This window comes from Protopterus annectens, chromosome 7.part1 (assembly GCF_019279795.1).
Source record: "Protopterus annectens isolate FY-2018-M chromosome 7.part1, PAN1.0, whole genome shotgun sequence".
Taxonomy (NCBI): domain Eukaryota; kingdom Metazoa; phylum Chordata; order Ceratodontiformes; family Protopteridae; genus Protopterus; species Protopterus annectens.
The window spans coordinates 182,531,035-182,550,283 of NC_056740.1; the positions used below are offsets into that span (position 1 = coordinate 182,531,035).

Here is a 19,249-nt window from a genome sequence, read left to right on the forward strand (position 1 = left end):
GAAGTGTCCTGCCCTTATTTGTCCCCATTTATAGGCTCATAGGTTGGAACTAGGCTATCAGCCCTAGAGCCTGTACAAGCCTAGCCATAATAATTCCCTGGCTATTTCTTCCCACAATATTTACTTCCCTGGACCCCTATCTAGCAAGGTGATTAACATGATACCCAGGGTGAATTTCCTATCTCCCATCCAATCGTCAATGTTCCTTTTGAAGAGGGCCAAAGAGGAGCTCTGCTTGACATGTATGGGCAGTCTATTCCAGAGTCTGGGGAGTCTCTGGGTCAGGAACCTATCCCTCCAGCATGTTTTTTTCATTGTGATGACAAGGTTTAGATCCCTGGAGTCTGTGGCTCTGAGGGATTGGGATTTCTTTAAGTGCAGCATGTCCAACAGCTCTGGGTTTGACATGGCCTTGTACGTTAAACAGAGATCACCTCTGAGTAGACGATATGCGACAGAGTATAGCTGGAGTTTTTTTATATGGTCAGCATAGGGCATCTGCTTTAGGCCTGTGATTCTTTTAGTGAGATATTTCTGCGACATTTCCAATTGTTGCAGATGTCTTGAGAGATACATACCAAATGGGGCGTTGCATTCTATAAGGGGTCTAATGAGGGATGAGTACAGTGGGACAATAACCTCCTTTTTTCTGGATGAAAAGCCATTAGTGATGAGGTGTGCCACATAGAAGGATTTCCTGACTGTTGTGGCGATGTGGTTATCGAAGGTGAGACCACTGTCCACCTGTGTCCCTAAGTCTCTTATCACATTTTCAGTGTTTAGTGTACGACCACCTATGTGGTAATTCATGGGTACATGTTTTTCCCAGTGGGGATACATTTCTTGTCATTGAGCTTGAGCCCATGGCTCTGACACCAAGCATCTGTTTCTGTAAGGCCCTTTTGTAGAATATCCACATCATTTGGGAATTCAATAATGGCTCCCAGTTTTCAGTCATCTGCGAACTTTGTTAGACAGAGTCCCTTAGTATTGGACTGTACTTCAGAGAAGTAGATGCCAAACAATAGCAGTCCCAGGACTGAACCCTGAGGTACTCCACTTGTCAATTGTCTGGAGCTCAATTTGGAGTCGGCTACTTTTATATTGTGGGTTCTATCAGTAAGCCAGTTGGCAACGTATCAAGTGATGTGGGGATTAATGCCCAGCCTAGTAAGTTTATCTATGATTCCAGACTGGGGGATGGTGTCGAAGGCCTTGGCAAGGTCCAGATAGGCTGTGTGGACCACCTTACCCTCGTCCACAGCTCTGGAGACTGATTTGAAGAAGTCAGTCAGGTTCAGCAGACAAAATCAGCCCTTCACAAACCCAAACTGGGTGGGGTCCAGTGTGAAGGTTGCCAATGTCTTCGTTTATAAGTTCCATGATAATATGTTCCATGGCCATGCAGATCAGGCTCGTCAGACTGATGGGGCGGTAGTTCCCAGGATCCAAGGTGGATCCCCCCTTGTGGAGTGGGATAACAGTAGCTGGGTGCCACTCAGTGGGCACAAAGCCTGAGGTGAGGCTATGATTAAACATGACACTTAGGTAAGGTGCCAGTTCATTTTGCAGTTCATGTAGTACACAGCCTGGGATGTCGTCTGATCCCATGGCTCCTGTATTCTTAGCGTTGGAGAGTGTGGTTTTTACCTGTGTGGCTGTTATTACCAGAATTTGGCAATCTTTCGGTATTGAGATGGGACCTTTAGGGGGTGAGAGGGGGGTGATGTTGGCACTGAATCGATCTGCCAGGATATTTGCAATATCCTTGGGATCAGTATATTTAATGCCATTCTGTTGTAGCTCAGAGCAGATCTGAGTATTGCCATTTAGATTCTTGACATAGCTATAGAATTCCTTGTGGTTGTTTTTGGAATCTTTGGCAATTTTATTTTCGTAACTACCTTTGGAGGATTTTATGAGGGATCTCAACTTCTTGCTGAGGCTGGTAAGGGAGTTTTTTTGCATCCTGGGATTTTCCTCTTTTCTGCAACAGTTTCTTCCTTTTGTTGTAAAGTTTGTTTATGGCGGGGGATCACCAGATTGGTTTCCTTTTTTTGGAGGAGAGCATCTTGGTTCTATTTGGGATGGCACGATTCATGCAGGAGTGTATGTGTTCATACAGTGCCTTGGTGTAGGATTCAGCAGTTGAACTTTCAGTTCCCATCTGCATGGGTGTCATGAAGATTATCACTTCTGACTTGAGTAGCATGAAGTTGGCTTTGGAGAATTTTTTTACGGAGGTTTCCTTACTGGGGGGGGTGGGATGTGGATGTCAAGGGTGATTAGCTTATGGTCAGACCTGACCAAAGAGGCGGTGACCATAGGTGTGGAGCATTGATTTCCCATGGTGGTAATGACCAGCTCTAGGAAATTGGAGCCCCTGGTAGGACTATGGGTTAGTTGATCCAGGGCATTGGAATGTATGAATTCAAAGAACAGTTGGGAAAAGGTGTTGGCACGAGTAGTTTTCCCAGTTAATGGCAGGGTAGTTGAAATCAGCCAGTATTAGGGTATTTGGTTGTATCTTAATATTTTCCAGTATGTTTAGAAAGGTGTAGTATGAATCTTGGGGCATTGTAGGGGATCTGTAGCTACAATTTGGATTGCAGTTTTACCTAGTGTTAATTGCACCTGGAGAATTTCAGACACATTGTGTTGCGCAGCTAGCCTGGTGGTGTGAATATCCTTGGTGAATATGGACACTCCTCCACCTTTAGTGTTTCGGTCCTGGTTTGTTGGTCAAAAGGTGTGGTAAGAGTTGTAGCCTGATATTGCAGGGGTGCATTCTGGAGCCTTGAACCAGGTCTCAGTTACTGCACAGATATCAATGTTCTCCATTTTTATGAGTGCATCGAGAGACTGCATTTCGAGGTTTAGACTTCTAGCATTGAGTAGCATTACCTTCAGATTTTGCATGCTTGTACCTGTTAGGGTGGTGGTTATGTCCTTTGAACTTTGCCTAAAAAAGGCACTATGAGGTGGCAAGAGCCTTAGCCAGTAACCTGAATCCCAGGGGCAACAGGTGCAGACCATCCCTGGCAAAGCATCGTGGTTTGTTGATCATGTCATCCCAGGCAGACAGATACTGGATCCCCTTTGAATGATACCAGAAGCTTAGCCAATTGTTGAAGTCAATCATTTCATCCTTATACTGTGGTATCATTCTGGGTGAAGGCAGGATGCTACTCAGGGCTAGGGTCATACCTGCCTGGGCCACATGATCCGAGGGCTCTTCTATGTCTCTTTTCATGTAGTCCAGGGAGGTACGTCTCAAGTCATTCATTCCAACATGGACAATGACAGAGTCATATTTGTACTTGTTGTGGAGTGACTTTAGTGCAGAACCCTGAAAAACTGTTATTGTAATGCCATTATACATGGGTGGCTCAACCTCAGATCCTATTAGCTGTAGACCTATTATTCTCACAAGTATCATATAGACAAGATATCATATATATCACTTCTGACCTAAAAAATATAGAAACTGAAAAACTTTTAGCCCTGTGCTCACATAATTTGGCTTTGTCAAAGGCTGGCCCTATTTCCTTAACCTCACTAACATCTTTGAAAATGTTACTGAGGTAGTGGATGGTAGTTATACTATACATACAGCATCTCTTGAACTGGTTAAGGCCTTCAGTACTACTGCCTGTTTGGGTATTATAGACAACTTGTAAACCTGTAGACAGCTAACTGGTTGACTGACAAAATGTGTAATTTTATTTTTGAAGGGTGCACTTCTGAAAGCAAGATGTTAGCAGAGGCATCCAGGAGGATTCATTGTTGGACCTAATTTTATTTGGTATTTATTTCTTAAAACTTCAAGCCAGTAGCCATAGCCATAGCCTATAGTTATTTAAGTTTGCAGATGACTACAATTGGGTGCTGTTGTCTGTCCATCTGCTTATATGCAATTGGTCCAGGAAGGACTAAACTATGCCAAAAATTGGTGTAAGGGCAATAGTATCAAACTAAATGCAAAACTTTGGTTAGCAAAACATTTCTATATCCAGCTACATAGGTGATACATCCTCCTACACTATCATCAGAGATCTTTGTACTTTTGCTGATAGCTCTTTTTGTTACCATAATGTCTCCTCTGATGTGACACTGTGACCGCTGTATACAACATGGTGAAAAAGGGTGTTAATGTCAATGTCTCCACAGCAGGTAGGACATTCTTTTATCTGGCCTAAATAATATCCAAGAGTGTTTCGTTTAGATCTAAAGAAGACTTGCTCCCCCCGTATTCATTCTCATCGGCCTGCTATTGAATATAATGCATCCTTTGGTACAGGCTTGTCAAAAAATATCTTTGGCCTTAAGACCTTTAGTTATGGCCTGTGATTTAAATAGGACATGCTAGAGAGACAGATTTATCCCCCAGGGACTGCCACACCTTTGGAACAGGCTACCAGTTCATGTGAAACAGAGCACCTCTATAACACTGTTCAAGAGGAACCTAGATGAGTGCATGGGACACCATAGATTCTGAGTGGGGATAGTGCCTACAACGCTCGTGTGCATGGGCAGTCATCACTAAATGCAATCTTGGGTATTGACTAGTACCTCTGCAATATTACAATGGGTTGAAACAGCTAGGCCTTCGGTTCGATAGCCTAGTAATCTCCTGTGATCCTATGATCCGGTGAGCCAACAGATTGACATCCCTCTTCCTGCTTGATCTCATAGAATACACTTTGTGGATCTTAGTCTAGCCTTTCATGCCATGAAAGATCTCATCCTCCTTAACCCCTTACACCTTTGCAAACAATGGTGTCTCAAATACCTGCATAAAGGACCTAAATATTCATCAACAACTACATACTATATGAAGGCATGATAAGTTCATATCCCAATTCCTTCCCCACCACTGTAAGAGGCTTCTGCTAATGTTGAATGGAGTAGTACACTTGTAACTTTCAAGGAAAATCTTAACAATTGGATGGATTGCCACCAGTTCTCCCTGGGTCTATCATGACTTGACCTCCCTGAGATATAGGAGGAAACTTGGGAATTTGTATATTAACTAGGCTGATAGTGGTCTGAAGCTGACTGCCGAGTATCTGCCTATGAACGTATGAACCTGAACCCTATGAAACTCTATCTTGTGAGCTTTTCATCCATCTCTCCTTTTCCCTTTTCTCCCCTTTTCCTCCATTTCCTCATGAATCCTGAGCTTTCTGATGACCCTTTATCCCTCTAATTGGACTTGTACTGTGCACATATTCCTGAAACAGTAACCTAATATTAACTGGGACACTGATTTTATGATTCTTAAAAAAAAAGAAATTTCATATTCAAGAATTACAATCTGAGAAATACAGCCATGGATTTTATATGTAATTTTCCAGTCATTAATGTGATTTCATTGTATTTTTACTGCATCTATGTTGCTCTCCTTCTTCTTTCAGCTTTTCCCGGTTAGGGGTCGCCACAGCAGAACTCTGGTCCGCTAATGATTGGCAGTAGATTTTTATGGTGCCGAGTTGCCAGCTCGATGCCCAACCTTCAACTAAAGAACGCCCATTTACGCATGTCTTTCGAATGCCACTCGACCGCTGGGAGGACATGCAGACTCCACACAGAAGGAGCTCCAGTGGACAATCGAACATATGTAAAATTAAAACATATTCTATACAGAGTACTCAATACTGCAAGCTGACAGAAATATGAAAACAGATTCTAGGTACAGAACACTCAATAAAGCAAGCTGACAGTATAAAAGTATTTAATTAGAGAAGAAACCAAGGTTGAGGTGAATGAGGGTTCTGGCCTAAGATGCCAAATTTCATGAAAGTCCCATTTTTTTAAATATTCACTCCAAATCTGGAATTTACCAGTATTTGTCCTGGAAAAAATGGAAAATGTTTGTCCCTGGATATTAATATTAAACAGGTCCAAGCCCACTTCACTTAAATGAATCCCATCTTTCCTGTACCATGCTGGGCTCTTAATGTCTAAATCCAGTCATATAAGATCCTCTTCCCGACTACCTCAGCTTCCCTAGGTGTAGTTTTATTAATGTACTTCTAACTAAAATCTGCTTGCTACCTTAACCTTGGGATAATTCTAAAAAATAATTTGTACAGCAGGAAGTAATGACTTTAAACAACATGTTTTTCAACACCAAATCAGCCAGATCGCTTTTGGCTATCCATTTTATAAAAGTCACACCTAGATTAACAAGCAAGGATAGATACCACTTGAAGCTTCAGATGCTCGTTTGTACGCTGCTGGTGAAGCATGCCAAATGAACCGGAAATCTTTCAAATCTAAACTGGCAGCTGGTCTATGCTAACCCCCTCTTCCAGAACCAGACAAAGTAAAACTTTCTCATCAACCAAACTGTCTTTAGACCTGAAAAGAGGAAACAGTACAATTAGCAAGGGGGAAATCAATGGAAGCACTCTCTCTTCCTCTCACTCATTTTTTTCAATGTAACCTATGTATACCTTACTGTGAGTAACCAGAGTGCCACCCATTATTTCCCCCATCATTTTTTAATTAAATAAAACCTAAGTAGGCCCCTAAAACCAATTTCCCAGCTTTGTTTATAAATTCTACCGGTGGACCTTGCTTTGCCAAATCTGATACCTCGCCCATTCTCAGACGATGGCAGAAAACCAATGTTAAGTATCCACTCAACGACAATATGAGAGCATTATTTCATGTCGTGCCTGTGGCACCCTTCCTTTGTGGTCAATAAACACCTAATCAGATGACCTGACCCTGTCTTCTAGGGTCCTTAAGGTAGTAAGACTTAGCACAAACCCACCCATAAAACACCATTTTCGTGTAAAGGGTAACCCCCCCCCAGCACCCCCACAACCGCTACTAATTATGTATACTACCTCTGAGATAACACAATCCCTGGGAAAAGAGCATGTTTCCATACTCTGAGGAGTGCAGTTCTCAAACGTAGGGGTACCTATTTACTTTTTGCACAGCAGCAATACTGTGTTGCATGCTGGGTCAATATTGTGCCTCTTGCTCTTCTGTCTGCTTGATTATGTAAGTGTACAATGTCTTGGTCTTGATTATTTGTAAGTCTCTGTGTGCTGTGGCTCGCTGGTTCCCTATGGGAAACTTGACGTATCTCAACATTGACGTGTGTGTGTCTATCTGTGTATGTGTATGAATATAGAAGCACACCAACACACACACACACACACACACACACACACACACACACACACACACACACACACGCACACACACACACACACACACACACACACACACACACACACACACACACACACACGCAGAACTGTGATAGCCTTCTTTGGGGAAGGAAGTCTTGTAGCAATTTGGATGGTTAAGTGGCTTTCTGTCGACTAGGGGTTGACCAGGGAAATGTTCAACACAGTAGGCTGAGTCTCAGGTCATCACAATTAAGGAGATCTGAACTAGCCCCCCCCCCCCCCGACCTCCTGTATTAAAGGTCATTCCAAGGTTTGCTAAGTCATGTTTTATTTTCATTTTTACCATCATTGTGAGCAACAACTTAAGAACTGATGCAGTACAAAGAATAGAATTATATATCCTAAGGATTAGAGAATTGTCCTTTATTCCCATGGTTCAGAGATGGTATAGTTGGTATAGAGGCAAGTTTTGATGTTAGTGCACTCCAAAGTTCTTGCTATGACATTAAGGAATAAGGACCCAGACTTAAGGGATAGAGAACAGTCTCTTAGCCCTGAGGTACGACAATGGCTAACATGGCAGCACACATCAAAGTTAAGTTATTGCAATATTAAGGTATAAGATAAAGGTGCATATCAAAGAACTACATGCACACACACACACACACACACACACACACACACACACACACACACACACACACACACACACATACGTGTGTGTGTATATGAGGTGTGTGTGTTTCTCACTGGAAGGACTAGAGATCATGTCAGGTAATAACAGCTTTACACATATGGTTCATTGCATGCCAACTAACAGCGACATATCAGGTGAATGGAATAACCTCATGCCATCATGACAGGAAGACCTTCCCAAACAACATGGAATTCTATCATGTCACTGATAATAGTTCATGCTAGGGCACATCTGGCTGCTGGAAGAATCAGGCTAGGCAACTGACTTTAGTGATTGTGAGCCCAAATATTTCCTGCTGTAACATCGTTTCCTCAAAGAGATGTTTTATGGTGAGTACTTCAAATTACCATCAAGTCTTAAAATTGCAGCATCTTTTTTTTGCCTTTCTCATCATTACTTACTTTAGGCCTGCCAAATTTCATATGCATCCTAATTGTTCCTTTGCCCTTATTCCCTGGCTATACGCCAGTATGTCCTTGCAGTGTGGGGTGCTTCTTATTAAAAGGAAAAGATTTGAGAAATAGGTCACTCAGAAAGGACAATCCATCTTTGATTGAGTGCATATCACACATAGTCTTTCCTCCCTAAGAACATCGGCACCATGAATGCTGAATATGGAATGGGATAAACATTCCTGTATGCACATCCCTACTTTGCAGATTATGTTGTGCGTGCTCCAGTTTGGAAGCAGGCAAGCCATCAGCTTCCATCAAGATTTCAAAAGATGTTACCCTATCAACCCCTCCAAGATTTCTAATGATGTATTTCTCAAACACCACCCCTCCCCCCAGAAGGGCCTGCTTGTGTAAAGCTACTTCTTAATTCAGCTTGTCCTATGGCATCCAGATCAAGTCAGTAAATTAACTTTGGTCACATGCAGACTGTGATAGCAATTAACCCTACATAGTTGGACCAAGGATTATCTTTGTACTGTGTGTGTGTGCGTGTGTGTGTGTGTGTGTGTGTGTGTGTGTGTGTGTGTGTGTGTGTGTGTGTGTGTGTGTCTGTGTATGTGCGCACGTCCGTCAGTGTGTGCAGATGCTCATTGAAATTACCTACAAATATGCATGGATATGTGTATAACCTGCTGCCAACTCCAAGAACTTTCTCACATTATGCCCCTTGCTGTAAACTGCTCACAGTGAATATAAACACAACCAAAGTGCTTTACAGATTTTATGTTTTAATTTTCTTCATTTATTAACCAGGTAAACATATTATGCACAAGCCTCCTTTCAGGAGCATCCATGGATTATAACCTGATGAAATGACTTGCAAGAAGACAAATGGAAGTTCTGGGAGTCAAACCCTGTCTTACACGATGAAGAACATAATCAGCTCATAGTCATACTCCTTTGTGATAAACTGACAGGAAAGTGATTAGCCCAATCAACTTTCTTTCCAGTTTTGCCTTGGGTTGTAACTGCAGTTTGCTCTCAGCAGTAGCCATTTTAAATATTCCTTGCAGATGGTTATATCGCTTTTCCCACTGAAAGGCAATATGCATGCTGGTGTCACAATGATGTCTTCTAGTCTCAATATTCTGCTTTTACCACGGTAACTTGTTTAGCTGTTTAGTACAAGCAGTTAAATAATAACAATGGGAAACAAAGTCATAGTCAGGGGCACATTTCTGAAATTGGCTGTACTGACAAAGAATGCTAAAAAAGGAGTCGGCTGTATTTTAAACAAATTCTATAACGTGTAAAACTTTCTTTTTTTGATAGTTTACCACTGTTCAGTTAAAAAAATGCAGTATAGAAGCTGCCTCATAGGAAAATTTATCACAAGAAGATTTATTTTATTTGACTTTCATTTTACGTAACCTTATTTACTAGACAAGAACTGTAGCTGTTTCGTTGTTCTGTCTAAAGCCAAGAGTGTTTTCTAATAGTGGATATAGTCATTCTTGAAAGTGAGGTTGTGATGCTGTGATCAAGCGCGCCTTCCTGAACGTGAGGTTTTGATGCTGTGATCAACTAAACCTTCCTGAAAGTGAGGTTTTGATGCTAAGATCAAGCAAACATGTCAGGATACAAGTATTTTGTGGCAATGAAATTCTGTAAAGTGGAATATGGCTAATCTCCAAAATATAGATAATGCTGTAAACAGAATATCAGGTGACATATTAATGCTTGTTTTTTGTGCGTTTCAGTGGAGGTGTATAACTGTAGTGTTGGAAGCCTGGACTGCTCACAGTGTCTAGGGAGAGCAGACCAAGGGCACAGATGTTCCTGGTTGGAGGGTAGCTGTAAGCAGCAAAATAAATTGGGAGTATCTGATGACAGCTGTCCTGCTCCAGAGATTCAGAAGGTAAGATCAATTAAGAAATATTCAAAATCTCTCTACACCAGCTTAAATATTTCAGGTTGCTTTTGAATCTAAGACTGTCAAACAGTGTCAGCACTATTTAAATATTTCAAGGACTGTATAAAAGTTGAATTAGAGAAGGTACTTCAGTACTTCAGAAATAAGTGGTACTCAGTCAAGATAAATACATTCTTGGGACTGGAGTTTCATTACCTGTACCTTAGGTGAGTTTTTTTTCAATTAAAAGCATTTATAAACAATCTTATACACTTACATTTTGGAAAATTCTGGATTTTGCACCTTCTGTCTTTCTTTATGAATCTTATATTTGCATTCCAAATGTGTTTCACAAGTTCATGTGGAACATTTATGAGAAAATTCTGACAAAAAGTCCAGAGAGGCATGTAAAATGATACAGAATACCAAGCCCAGATGTTCAAATAATTTCCGTGCCAGAATAAAAAAGAAGTTTCTATCACCAGTAAAAGTCTTCCGACATTCCAGAGTAAAATTACATCTTGCTGGTTCATGCTCACTGCACGTGTGTGTGTGTGTGTGTGTGTGTGTGTGTGTGTGTGTGTGTGTGTGTGTGTGTGTGTGTGTGTGTGTGTTTTTGTGTGTGCTTTTATGCACAGGTGCACGTCTATGGAAAATGAATAACATTTTATCAGTATAAAATATTTATATGTCCAAGTTGAAAGTAATTCTTAAGTGTTAGAGTCATAAGTCACTATCCACAGTGCTAAACTGAAAAGCTAACAAAATAGTACTTGTAATGTTGAGGAAGCAGGTTCTAGTTGGTTTCATTTCTTGTGATTGATTAAGATAAAATGCCAGTGTTTCAACACAGTACAGTAATTATATTATTGTCTGTACTGGTCAAATATTGTCCTGAAGTCATATTTAAATAACTAATCACCAGTTAAACAAGATAATGATGTGGAACTCTTCCATGTCCAACTTACTATAAACAAAACCCCTTATCAAATCATAGCTAACAACACAACTCACTCTATGTTCCCCCTTGACCCATACCTCCTACCTTACTAGTATGGAGTTCCTATGTATTGAGCCAAATACCATTCTCCTAGGAAACTTTTGAAGCTGCAGTGGTGCAGCGGTAGCATTGTCGCCATACAGCAAGAGGTTCTCCCATTTGATTCCCAGCTGGAGCGCCTTCTATGTGGAGTCTGCATGTCCTTCCTGCGGTCAAGTAGCGTTCGAAAGATATGCATGAATGGGCATGCCTTCGTTGAAGGTTGGGTGCCGAGCTGACACCGTAAAAAAAAAATCTACTGCCAATCATTAGCAGACTGGAGTTCCGCTGTGGCGACCCCTAACCGGGAAAAACCAAAAGAAAAACATCTTTGCTACCAACCTATGAACCTATTGACTGGATGGGAGAAAGGAAATTCACCCCAGGGATCACGTCAGTCGCCCTGCTAGACAGGGGTCTAGGGAAGTAAATAGTGTGAGAAGAAGTAGCCAGGGAATTGTTATGGCTAGGCTTGTATAGGCCCTAGGGCCAATAACCTAGTACCAACCTATGAACCAATGAACTTCAAGTATCCCTCCATAAACTGGCAGACTTATACATTCTCAAACATATGCCCACAGATTTCTGGACTTTATCAATACAAATTGTCTTGACTACAGACCATACCGCCAACCAGGGGAGATAAAATCCTGGCCTTGATCCTTACCAATGTGGTGTTGCTCTTCTCCCCATCAATTGAAACTTCCTCGCTGGTCAAATGTACACAGATCAGTCACATTCACATTAAGACTGAAGCCTGTATGTATCGTGAAACACCTCAGAATTCAGAGACAATGCAAAGGCTAAAGTACCAAAACTGAGTGATGACGATGGTAAATTCAAAGTCTCCTTCCAACTCAATGACCCCACTACTTATGAGGGTCCTACCAAATTCTATGCACAAGTAAGTAGCTGCATAGTGCATCTGTCCCCCACCAAAGTAAATATAATACCAAATTTAAAAATAAACCCATATGACGGAACCAAAATATAAACAGGCTGTATAATAAAAGAAAAAAAAAACTAATTGCACTCAAAAATAACAACTCTCAAGATGGTAAAACACTCTTGCTAAACTAAACAAGGTGCTCCAGATCCTGATCAAATCAGCCAAAGACAGATATGAGGTAAAAATAGCTACCAAGGTGAAAGATAACCACAAAGCCTTTTTAACTATCTTAGAAGTCTCAGAAGCAAAACCCAGCAATGTGCTGAGCTAATGGTAAATAATATCACATGCTCTGACCCAGAAACATAGTAAATCTACTAGTAGACAAATTCAGCTCTAACTTCACCCCCCCACACACACACACACACACCCTGCAATATTCTTAGAACAAATACCCGCATCTGCCTCCCACCAAATCTCCCAAGAATAAGTTGTCAAAAGACAAACCCACCTGCATAGGTATCACAAGGGATAAGAAACTAAGAGTGATGCTACTCAATACCAGAAGTCTAAACCTCAAGATGCACGCACTTGAAACTCTCCTTAGCATGGAGAACATCGATATCTGTGTAGTAACAGAAACCTGGTTCAAGGCTCCCGAGAGCACCCCAGCACTACCAGGTTATACCTCATACCATGTTTTTTGGCCCCAAAACTTGGACCGAACCACAAAAGGAGGGGGAGTATCAATATTCATCAAAGATACCCACACCTCCAGGTTGGTGGCACAGCACGAAGCATCAGAGACTATCCATGTGCAACTAACAGTGGGTAAAACTGCCTTCCAGTTTATAGCCTGCTACAGACCACCCTCCCAAACCCAGGAACCCCACTCGGCCTTCCTGAGAACAATGGAAAATATGAAGGTCTCTCCAAACACCATTATATTGGGTGACTTCAACTACCCTAACGTAGACTGGGAGCATTACTCTAGTTCCAACATCCTAGCCCAAAGGTTCCTAGAATTTATAAACTCAAATGCTATGGAACAACTTGTTGCCACTCCCACAAGAGGGGAAACCATACTGGACCTGATCATCACCAACATGGGGACTCTATGCTCCAGACCAGAAGTGTATCCCTCACTGGTAAGATCAGACCATAAACTAATCTCACTAGATATTCACATCCCGACCCCAGCCCCTGCCTAGAAAACCACAGTCAAAAACTTCTCTAAAGCAAATTTCACACTCCTCAAAACCGAGGTGGAAACCTTCAAAGCCCCCGGGCCTGTGGAAAATATGGCCCAGACCGCAGAATCCTTTATAAACGCATTCTATGGACACCTTCAGGAATGCATGGATCATGCAATCCCAAATAAAACCAAGACCCAATCCTCCAAAGTTAGGCGTCCTGTCTGGTGGACCCCAGCCATAAACAAACTATACAATAGAAGGAGGAAGCTACTACATGATAGAGCAAAATCCCAAAAAGGGAAGGCATCTCTGATCAGTATTAGCAAAAAACTATGGGCACTCATAAAATCGTCTAAGGCCAGCTTTGAGAGAAAAATTGCACAGGACACTAAGGATAATCACAAGGCTTTCTTTAGTTATGTTAGGAGCCTGGGTGGGAATTCCCAGATATGCTCAGAATTAGTCCAAAATGACAAAAAATACATCGAACCCACAGACATTGCCAACATCCTAGCTGACAGGTTCAGCGCAAACCCCCCCCCCCCTTCCCCACCAAAAGGGCAAATATCTATCCCAGCAGAGTGCTGCCCCCCTGACATCTCAGATGCTCAGGTAAGAGCCACCCTCTCCAAAGTAAAAAACATAGCATCAATGGGACCAGACAGTGTCCCAGGCTGCGTCCTACATGAACCTCCAAGAAGAACTAAACCCAAACATAAAACTACTGTTCAATCTCAGCCTTACTACAGGATATGTACCCAAAGAGTGGCGTACAGCAACAGCAGTCCCTCTCCACAAAGGTGGTGCCTCAACGGATCCTGGAAACTATCACCCCATAAGCTTGACTAGCTTGGTCTGCAAAGCTATGGAAAGGATCATCATGGACCTCATAAATAAAGATATTGGGGACCTACAGACACTGGATCCTACCCAGTTCGGCTTTGTTAAGGGCAGATCCTGCCTCTTAAACCTGGTTGATTTCTTTGAAACAGTCACCAAGGCCATTAACGAGGGGAAGGAGGTCCACACAGCCTACCTGGACCTTGCAAAAGCCTTCGATACAATACCCCACTTGGGTATTATAGATAAGCTCACCAGCTTAAATATAAACGCCTATGTCACTAGATGGGTTGCAAACTGGCTCAAGGACAGAACCCACATGGTTAGAATTGCTGGAGCCGTGTCAGACTCCAAACCAGTTACAAGTGGCATCCCACAAGGCTCAGTCCTAGGACCTCTCTTGTTCGGTATATATTTCTCGGAGCTACAGGCTAGCACGGAAGGACTGTGGCTGACCAAGTTCGCAGATGACTGCAAACTGGGCACCATAATAGACTCTCCAGCCAACACAAGCATCCTACAGAAGGGCCTCATAGAAACAGACAACTGGTACCAGAGTCATGGCCTCAAGCTAAATGCCAAAAAGTGTATAGTCATCCCCTTTGGCAAAAACAAAGTGCCCACAAATTACCACATAGGTGGTAATCCATTAAGTACGGAAAAAGTAATTAGGGACCTGGGGACCCAAGTTGATAGCAATCTCTCATTTGACAACCACGTGGCCAAAGTGGTTAGAAAAGCATTTTATATAGCCCACCTAATCATGAAGGGATTCACATCTAGATCAGGGGAGGTCATCGTGCCTCTTTACTCATCCATCATCAGGCCCATAATTCTGTACAATGTCCCTTTTGGGATGTACCTTACCAGACACCTGCAGCAACTGGAAAGACCCCAAAAGTACCTCACCAAGAGGATCAAAGGGCTCAAACAGATGCCATATGCTGTCCGGTTAAAGAAACTCCAGCTCTACTCAGTGGCATACCGCCTGCTCAGAGGCGATCTGTGCCTGATGTATAAAGCCATGTCTAACCCAGAATTAATGGACATGCTGTACCTCAGAAAATCCAAATCCCATCGAGCTATGCGCTCGAGAGACTTGAACCTCAGCACTGAAATAAATAGGACATGCTGGAGGGACAGATTCATAACCCAGAGGCTCCCCTCACTCTGGAATAAAATCCCAGTCCAGGTTAGGCAGAGTCCCTCATTGACTCTCTTCAAGAGGAATCTTGATGAGTGGATGGGTGATCATAGGTTTACCCCGGGTATCACTTCTGTGTCACTGTTAGACAGAGGCACAGTATACTAACCTCGAAAAAGGGCATAGCAAAATTCATTTAAAATGGATGGCAAAAGCCAAACACACTCTGGCTAGGCTTATAAATGCCCTAGGGCAGATAGCCTAGTATGAGCCTATGAACCTATGAACAGTTGTCTAATGCCAAGAACAGTACATGTAAGGGACTGGATGACATACCCAGCTGTCAACTACTTAGCATGAAATATGACTTGTTGGATGCCCTATATAGGCTGTACATTATTAGCCTCAAAACAGGCTTTGTACCATGGAGGACAATAATGGCCATTGCTTTGTACAAAGCTGGACCTTCAATGTACCTCGATAATTGCAGACCCATAAGCCTTACCAGTATCATCTCCAAGGCTGTGTAAAGGAAAATTATGGAACTAATAATCAGGTATGTAAGTAATCTACAGATTCTCAACTCAGACAAGTTCATATTCATTAAAGATTCAAAGAAACTTTATTGTCATTTAGGAAACACAAGTGCTACCTAGACAGAATTTTGAGTGTCAGCTCTTTTACAGAAGAAAACAAACACAAAAAGACAGACATGATAGGTATTAAAGAATAAACAATAACTGTAGTACAAAACTAAATATCTAGGTAGCTGACACACATGCCTGTACATTATTTATACACACTGGACAACACTGACTACGAGATGGTTATCACTTACAAAGAAAAGTCCACTATAGACAGATGTGCGATTGGGTGATATTGCACATAAGGAAGTGGTTGGAATTGCGTTTGAATGAAAATATATTGATTTTAGTGTGTAATAAATAAATAGAATTACTGTATGAAAAAAGGAAAAGAATGAGAGTGTAACAATCTATTGTAATTTTGATGCATCTAGATTTACATCTGCTTTAATGAGTCGTATTGCAGTAGGATAAAAACTGTTTATGAATCTGGAGGTCCTGCAGCGAATACTCCGTAACCTTCGATCAGATGCAAGTTTAGTGAACCAACCATATGCTGGATGAAAAGTGTCATTCAGTATTTTGCGGGACCTCTTAGGCACATCTTAGGCCATCAAGGGCATGTTCTACCTTCTTAAGCTGATTGACTTTTTCAAAAAAGTCACTGAGGCACTGGATGAGGACAGATCAGTGCACACTGAGGCACTGGATGAGGACAAATCAGTGCACACTGAGGCACTGGATGAGGACAGATCAGTGCACACTGAGGCACTGGATGAGGACAAATCAGTGCACACTGAGGCACTGGATGAGGACAAATCAGTGCACACTGAGGCAGTGGATGAGGACAAATCAGTGCACACTGAGGCACTGGATGAGGACAAATCAGTGCACACTGAGGCACTGGATGAGGACAAATCAGTGCACACTGAGGCACTGGATGAGAACAAATTTATTTATTTTATTTTATTTTACATTTGTTGACCGGGCTAGTCTGGCTGGATACATGTCCATTTTCAGCAGCGGCCTGAGGAGAAAAGCTCCACTATATACTAGTAAATAACATAAAAACAGCACAGTAAGAGACAATTATAAGAATCTAAAGAACTATTCCAATATAGTATAGTAACAGTACAGAAGCAATTTAACAAAAGAAAAATACAGTAAGGATCGCTAATGCCATATTCTTTGCAGAAGCAGGAATTGAAAATGACAAAAGATAATAACAAACACTGGAGTCTATACAATATTTACAGTATTAACAATTATGATAAACATTTTGTGCCAGGGCAATAGTTTTAAGAACCAGATTTGAACAGCAGGAAGCAACATACAGGTTTCAATAATAGGTGAGATGACAGGATGCAGTAATATATTTGGTGTAAAGAGAGAGTGACATTATAGGAATAGTAATATCCAAGTGGATGTTAGGTGAGCTACAGAGGAGGGGTAGTACTAGTGAGAGAAACAAGTAGAGGAGATGGATGTATAACAAGGTAATGGAGAGAACTATAGTGAGAGTTGGATGCTGAGGTCAGTCAGGATTTGAGCAAGGGCAAAGCCAGTGAGATTTGAAATAGTTCTTTAATTGTTTCTAGAAAAGTTGTGATGAGCCTAAAGTAGTCAGTTCTGTGGGAAGTTTATTCCAGTATGAGCCAACAGCATTTGTGAACAAGGAGTCACCAGATTTATTGTGTGATTTGAGAGTAGCTACTAGCAGTTTGTTAGCAGAGCGAAGGGAAGTAAGATTCCTGTAAGGGGCAACAAGGTTGTTAAGTATGAGTGTATTAGTAGGGTAATTGAGAATTTTATAGGTGATAACTAATTGATGTAGAAGAATAAGATTTTGAAGTTCAAGCCAGCCAAGCTTTTTGAGATTAACACAATGATGGGTACGAAATGGGAAACTTGTGGCAAACCTGGCAATGCTATGGTAGGCTGTGGCTAGTTTCTGAAGGTTAGATTTTGATAGGCTGATAAAAGATGGAGAGGCATACAATAATGTAGAGATGAGATGAGTTTGGGCTAGAGACACCCTGGTAGTTGCTGTAAGAAAGGGCTTAAGTTTATAGAGGGCACCTATCTTTTTATTAACAGTTTTGATGGTTAGGTCAATGTGGGAGTCAAAGTTTAGTTGGTTATCTATTGTGAAACCTAGTAGTTTAGTGGAACATTCAGGTGTAATGATAGTGCCATTGATGATAGAGACAATAGAAAAGGAGAAAGGGGCAGACTTAAGGGTTGGAGAAAAAAGTAATAATTTGTTTTTTTGGGGATTAAGGAGGAGACAGATATGTTGGAACCAGTTTTCTGCTGCAGTAAAGACTTTTTGGGTGGAAGAATGAAGTTCAGTTGGAGATACAGCAGAACAGATGAGTGTTGAATCATCTGCATACTGAATGCATGTGGATGTTGGGATAGAAGTAGACAGGTTATTTATAAATATGGAGAAGAGAAGGGGATCTAAGATGGATCCTTGGGGGACCCTGATAGTGACTGGGAGCTGAGAGGATAAATGGCTGTCTCAAAGGACTGCTTGTTTTCTATCTATCAAATATGACTTAAACCAGCGCAATGCCAAAGAGTCAAGAGAAAGAGATTTCAAAGTGTGTAGCAGAAGGTGATGGTTCACCATATCAAAGGCGTTAGAGAGGTCGAGAAATAAAGCAGAGGAGAATAGGTTGTTATTGCGATTTTTGTTGATAGAGTCTGTGAAGGAGAGAAGAGCAGTGGAAGTGCTATGGTAAGGTCTAAAACCATGTTGGGAGTCTGCATGTAGGTTATTGTGTAGAAGATGATTTAAAAGTTGATTGTGTATACAACATTCCATAATTTTAGATAGTGGTGATAGTAAGGCTATAGGACGGAAGTTAGAAAGTTCATTAGTGTTTCCTCCTTTATGCAGTGGAATGATATGGGAGACTTTCCAGAGGGAGGGAATAGTAGATTCGGTTATTGTTCTGTTAATTAAGATGGAGACTGGGTATGCTAGTACTGCTGCTGCTAGCTGCAGATATTCAGCTGGTAATTGGTCGGCTGAAGGAGTACATGGTTTAAGTTTTGAAAGTAGCTTATGAATGTAGGTTGTGGAGACTGTACTGAATTTTAGAGTGGGGGTGTTTTTATGAGGAGAGGTCTTTTGAAGGAAAGTGGGGGGACCATGGTCTTTGCTAGAGAGGTGACTGTTTCAGAAAAGAAGTTGTTGAACATATTGGCTATTATGTTAGGAGGGGTCTGAGCTAAGTTAGCTGGAGTAGGTGTGTTGGTATTCCCTGGATGGAGCAGTTTATTAATTCCTGACCAGAATTATTTGGGGTTATGATTTTGATTTTGTTGATATTGGTGGTAAAATGTTTTTTTTATCAATAAGGATGAGTTTTTTGTGGTATTTCTAAGGTATTT

At 41.5% G+C, this 19,249-nt stretch overlaps 1 protein-coding gene across 2 annotated transcripts in view; it reads left to right on the top strand.

The window, feature by feature from the left end:
• PLXND1 (plexin D1) overlaps positions 1 to 19,249 on the top strand; it is an 817,829-nt gene that overhangs the window by 471,764 nt on the left and 326,816 nt on the right. For both annotated transcript variants that reach the window (XM_044078628.1, XM_044078629.1), the window contains exon 12: positions 10,004 to 10,161. In XM_044078628.1, the coding sequence (XP_043934563.1) occupies positions 10,004 to 10,161 (158 nt within the window). The remainder of the gene's footprint in view (positions 1 to 10,003; positions 10,162 to 19,249) is intronic.